We start from the raw sequence: 6,000 nt of genomic DNA, 5'->3' as shown, positions 1-6,000 counted from the left end.
GAGGTGAGAGATCTGCACACACATGCATATAATGTCTGCATATTCACAATTGTTTACTCATCAGCTTGTCTGACCTGACACGTGCAACCAGGAGGTCAGGTTAAACTCTCTTGTGGTCTTCAGTGGGTTTACGTCAGTCTGGATTAAGAGATCCTTGCTTGTCTTTTATCCTCAGTTGACAGCTTAATCTCAGTTGACTTCCTCCTGCCATTGACTCAGTTCTGTCAGTCCAGCTCTCAGTCTGACGTTGCATGACACCAGCTGATTAAATCAGGGCAACACAGGCCAACAGTCAGTAACTCTGTAGCTGTCAGGCTGTGGTTAAGACATAAAAGCACAAGGAAAAATATATCTACATTATTGCAATTTATAATGAAGAAATCATTTTGTGTCCTGGCCTGTTGGGAGATTTGGGGGTTATTTGGATAAATAATACATATTTATTCTCTCTGCACAGACTAAAAAGGTGATAATCTCCCAAACACCTGCTTATATTTAAAACAAATCAAAGGAGGTAAATGCAGCAGGTCTGCAAGAGGGGAGAGAAAAAATAGAACCTAGTCTGTTCTGGGTCTCTGCTTCCCTCACAGGTTAATTGTCATTGGTTGACTGAGTTTATCCTGGTCACAGTCACTGCCAATCTGCTGTCAGCCCAGCGTAATCCTCTGTTGGCAGGTCAGTTAGTTCTCTGTAAAGGACAAAAGAGTAGTGACTGTGGAAGTCTTGAACTCTCCTGTCCTTCAGCAGACAACCACATCAGCATTTCAATTCTGCATATCATGGACTCATGTGACAAATATAAAATGGTTTGTCTGATATATTTGGGGGCTGGGTGATAGGATCAAAATTGGACATATGTCTTTGAGATGTTTACAAATCTGGATATGCAGTTAGTGGTAACTAATGTGAATTTTAAAATACAGCTCTTATGCATGCCATGATGCTTTTCTGAACTGTATTTCTCCCTGCATCACTGTCTTCACAGACGGGTGAAACTAAGTCATTTTGAAAAATGGCTATTGATGCACTTGGTTTGGTAAAGATTGAACTAATCTAAAGGCAAAATGCAGCAATAGTTTTTTTCAGTTAAATCCTCATTTGGAAATGTTTGAGCAATGTGGTTTTTGCTGTTCTTACTCAACTCCAGAAGACTAATAACATTTCAGTCATTTGTTTTGAAAGTCAAAGTATTGGATTGCAGGAGTTTTGACCTGATGACAGTGCTAGATGAAAATTTAGGGGATTACCAAAGTTATTCATCTTGAAGAGGACATGAAGATGAAATGTGCCAGATGTAATGACATGCTGTTGAGCCATTAAAACCATAAATGTCAACCTAATGGTGGCGGTAGCAGTAAAGCCAGGGGAGAAAAGTCCCATGCATTCATTCCTTTGTCTGTACACTTGTTGCTCTTGGATAAGTGAACTTTGACCTGCTCGTTATTAGACATACCAGGGCAATCAAAAAGCCATTAGGATTCATTCTCTTGGGACCATGAATGTCTGTACAAAATTTGAGTTGCAATCCAGTATTTGTCAAGATATGTCTGAACAAAAGTGATGGACTGGCGTTGTCATATTAGCTCATCTGAAACTCATGATTGTCCTGTCATGCTCCCTAAAACAAATCTTCCAGACATACCTACAAAAACAGGGGAACTTGGATGAACACAAGCCTGAGGAATATATAAGGTTTAAATGTGTACAACTGCAAGTTTGTTTTTATACTTATCACCCATTTTGTCCAGTCATATTTACAACACTGGTAGACCTATTGTACTAATATAATTATACACACACCAAGCTTACATATGTTAAGCTGGCAATGTTCTTTTGAGGAAAACACATCTTGTAAAACATTTAAACATGACTCACCAAAAGTGTATACTTGATATTTCCTTTGCATTTAAATTTTTTGAAATTGTGCACTGTTAACTGCCTGCATTGGTGCATGGCAAGGTCAGTGGAATTGTAGTAAAACAATTCCAATTCATAACCACATCACTTAAATACAAACAAAACAGGACCTTTGAGACATGCTCCATAGCACTTTGTGGTCAAACATATTGGTAGAGGGTACCTTCAAGTTCAATGACCAAAAAAAAAAAAAAGTATATATATATATATATATATATATATAAATAGTTGTTCAGGTAGTTTGAAGTCAACCTTTGTGAAGTTTACATTGAAGCTCAGACAGCGGTCAGATCTCAGTTTGAAATAAAGAGGCTGACAGACATAGTATACTGTTGCTCCCCTTGAGTCCAGATTACAGAAAGTCTCATGTGTAGACACTGCATCTAAACACATTCTTTTGCCCACATTTATAACAAGGGAATTTCCTAACACCAAGTGACGTAAATCAAGGCCATTTGAGAAGTCTGTGGTGGAAACTAGTGCGGCAAGTCACAAGACTGACAAACTCAAGTTAACCAGACATTTACAATTTATTCTTTTCATATACAAGTTTACATGTAAAACCACTTGATTCCCTTTTTTAAAAAAAGACCACAATATCAAACATTAATGCCAAAGTATAAAAACAGCCATTACATAGGTCACCATTTACATTGTAGACAAGCATTAGCTTGGCTGTTCCTATGGTTAGCTAGTCTATTCAAAGTTCCTGTGGGACAGGACAGTGCGATACAGAGAAGTGCCTTTAGCCTGGAAGTAGGTCAGGATCATCTTGCTCTTTGTGACTTCTACATGGACGAAGCCTCCCAGAGTTGAAGCTTGGCCAGTGAAGAACTTCACAGTACCTTTGGGAACATGGTTCCAGTGACGCACATCAGGATCCAGGAAGTTTCCAGCACCGCTCACTACATAGCCCACACCCGACTCTTCAATGTACTATAGGGATCAAAGACAGGTTTGAGATTTTATTAAAAACCACGCAAAGCCAAAATGACCTTATAGATTAATACAAACTAGTTCTTTGCAAGAGCTAACCTGCAGGTTATGGTCATGGCCGCAGAGATAGGCAGTGGCCTTGTACTTGATCAGTAGAGGATGAAGCCTTTGCAGCAGGCACTCAGTGGGCCCGTGTTCAGACACAGACCACACAGGGTAGTGGCCTGCCACTAGAAGGAAGTCCGACTTTGACCGAGCCATCCTCTCCTGCAGCCAGGTCAGCTGACGGTTGGCATCCACTGCTCGTAGGGGGCCTCTGGGCTTCTCATCCAAAAAGTCATCAGAGTTGCCACACAGCATGATGGTGTCAAGCATGATGATGGTCAGGGTCTTGCCAGTGTTGGGTATGTGGAAGTTCAGCTCGTAATAGTAAGAAGGAAATTTCCTAAGATAAAAGTTGTACAGTTAAAGATCCCAATTTAACTGGACCTCAGTCAAGAGGGACGACAACAAGCATCTTTGATTTGATGTCTAAACTTAACTGTTCCTTACCATCTGTCAGATTTGTGGGTGTAATCAATCTGGGCTTTAACATTCCCTGCATGGTCATGATTCCCAGCAAGTACATACCAGGGGACTTTGAGAGACTTTGCTGTATACACAGACTCAAAGGTATCCTGGTTGCAAGTTTCAGAGGAGAAATCAGGATCACTGCCACAATCTTTAACAGCAGGCTTTTAAGACTTTATACAGTACATCATGTTTACTCTACTAACCTTAAACCTTGGAGAATCCACACTGTCCACACCTTTGTAGTAGAAGTTATCACCAAGGGCCAGAACAAAGTCAGCTCCCATCTGCGTCGCTACTTTGCTCATTTCCCGAGCAGTAGTCTTCTGCACAGCAGTGATGAAGGGGGGATAAGGCACACCACCCCAATCTCCTACAGCCAGGAACTTGATGGAGGTTCTGTTTGCTGTCAGGGACACAGAAGACAATCATGTCAAGAACAAGGAACTTGAAATAAAGTGGTTTTAAAAAACAGCACAAGAGTCCATGTAGGTGATATTTACTGCCATGGTCCTCCAGGTCTTGGAAGGCAGTAGGATAGCAGTAGGCCACAGGGATGGCAGCAATTAAGATGGATACCAGTGTGAGTGCCATCTGTAAAGACAGAAAACAAGCCTTCAGTCAGCAGCAAAACTAATAACTGCTCAAGCATAGTGAGACACAATGATAAAATGAAAGTCAACACATGCAAAGAGAGCAGAAGAGGAAGAGGAACATGAAACAAGCGCAACAAACCACAGCACACACTAACCATGTGCTCCTATGCTTCCTCTACCCTTCCCTCCTATCTCAACACATGATCTCTTGATTTTATGCCTACGGGTGACTTGTGATTGGCTGCAGCCTGAAGCTGACATGTCCCAGCTGGACCTAATAGAAGCTAATCAGAGCAGCTGAGGCCGAGAGGGTCAGAGGTTACGATTTCATGTCTATTGAAGCATATCAAAATATGCGAAGACACAACTGTCCATCTCTGTCTCTTTTAAATAAGAAATGGCATTTGTGAAACATGTAGATCAATGACCTTCATCATCAGCCTCAGCAGAAAACAAAAGCCAAGCAGTATCTAATGCCCCTTCCCCTCTCTCTCTTCTATCAAAAAGAAAACAAATCTGGCTGACAGAGAAAAAAACAACTTGAAAGTGTCAGGAGAAGGTAAGAGCCAGTATGCGAGATAATAATGTCAGAGCTCAAAGATAAAAACACTCACAGCTGATAATTGGTGAGGGACACTGCCCGTCCTCTTCTTGTCCGTCTGCCTTTTATCAGCTGTCCCCGGAGGAGAGGCAGCAGGAGGAGGACCAGCCCCGGGCCACGCCGCAAGGGCATGATCATTGCTCACACCCCGACTCAGTCTCGGGACTGGAGGGTCATATGGGCCACATGTCATCTGCAATGGTTATTATAGCTGGTGTCCAGACTCCACTTTTTCCACTTCAGTGTTAATCACTGTTTTTCCTATTAATCTTTTTTTTTTTGTTCCATCTCTGTGCTTCAGTCATTTTGGATAATTTGGGGAATAAGAAATGTAGCCTACAATGGTTTAATGATTACCATAAAGCATACATGGTCAAACATTGTCAAATTTGATAGTTTCACAGAATGCAGTCTTGTATTTTGCTTTGTGTTTTTATCTCATCAACCTTTTATATTTTCACGCTTCCTGTAACTTTCAAACATGAAAACAGAACTCACTGACCTCTCACCTCACTGCAAACACACATAATTGTCTGCTGGACAGCTAGTAGGCCATTGTAATGTATAGGCTGTAAATCTCCTCAACTACCACACATGCAAGCCCAATTAAAGGGGCACTCCACTATTTATCAAATGGAGTTCAGTTCAGTCCATAAGGTGTTCCACCCCGCCTGTGATTACAGTTGTATATCTTCTGTGGCTCTGGATGGAGCTCTGTATAGTCTGAAAAAATAACCATGCTCATATCACACTGATGTAAAAAGCGTTCCGTTTCTTTTCATAACTTTTCAACAGAAAGTTGGCAGTGCAAACTTGGAGTGTGGATTTTAAAACGTGTTATTCATTCATGTTTATGAGTTTGAGACTATGGTGTTAGTGCACTCGCTTTTGTATACAGTATATATATTCAGCATGAAATTAGCAACTGCTGAAAACATTGGCAGTGTGCATGAGTTATTGTATTTTAGCATTTCTATCATAACTTGTTTTAGACTTTCCTGTATTGCATGTTTTACTTTTTTTGTGTGGTGTCCTTAACTTATCCCTAGACAGCGGAGGGCCTTCACATTTACAGTGACCTAATTTTCCCACAGGGGTCAATGAGGCTTCACCTTATCTTTGCCACATAGCTGGACATATAGATGCTGGCTGATAGTGTGAAGCATCTGCATGCAGTGCAGAAACCATTCGCAGCACTCATGAGTGTTACAAAACATTGCCAATAACACTGATATGACAAATATGTTTGGTATTTTTAAGGGAAGCTCAAGTTGACCTGGTATTCACAGCTTTCAAATCATAATTCATTAACGATATCCCAATGCTGACCTCAACATCAGAGCTTCACCCAGCACCTAAAAAGCTCTAAGATCTTCCCAC

At 41.0% G+C, this 6,000-nt stretch overlaps 1 protein-coding gene across 1 annotated transcript; it reads right to left on the bottom strand.

Annotated features, from left to right (window-relative positions):
• Positions 1–2,480: 2,480 nt before the first annotated feature.
• acp5a (acid phosphatase 5a, tartrate resistant) lies at positions 2,481–4,043 on the bottom strand. The gene is made up of 5 exons (XM_062435787.1): positions 3,927–4,043; positions 3,630–3,829; positions 3,406–3,530; positions 2,953–3,298; positions 2,481–2,853 (listed from the first exon to the last, which is right to left on the bottom strand). The coding sequence occupies exons 1-5, from the start codon at positions 4,015–4,017 to the stop codon at positions 2,614–2,616; spliced, it is 1,002 nt and encodes a 333-aa protein (XP_062291771.1). The 5' UTR covers positions 4,018–4,043; the 3' UTR covers positions 2,481–2,613.
• Between the last annotated feature and the right edge of the window lie 1,957 nt (positions 4,044–6,000).

Source organism: Scomber scombrus, chromosome 2 (assembly GCF_963691925.1).
Source record: "Scomber scombrus chromosome 2, fScoSco1.1, whole genome shotgun sequence".
NCBI classification, from domain to species: Eukaryota; Metazoa; Chordata; class Actinopteri; order Scombriformes; family Scombridae; genus Scomber; species Scomber scombrus.
This window is presented reverse-complemented; position numbering and strand designations above follow the sequence as displayed.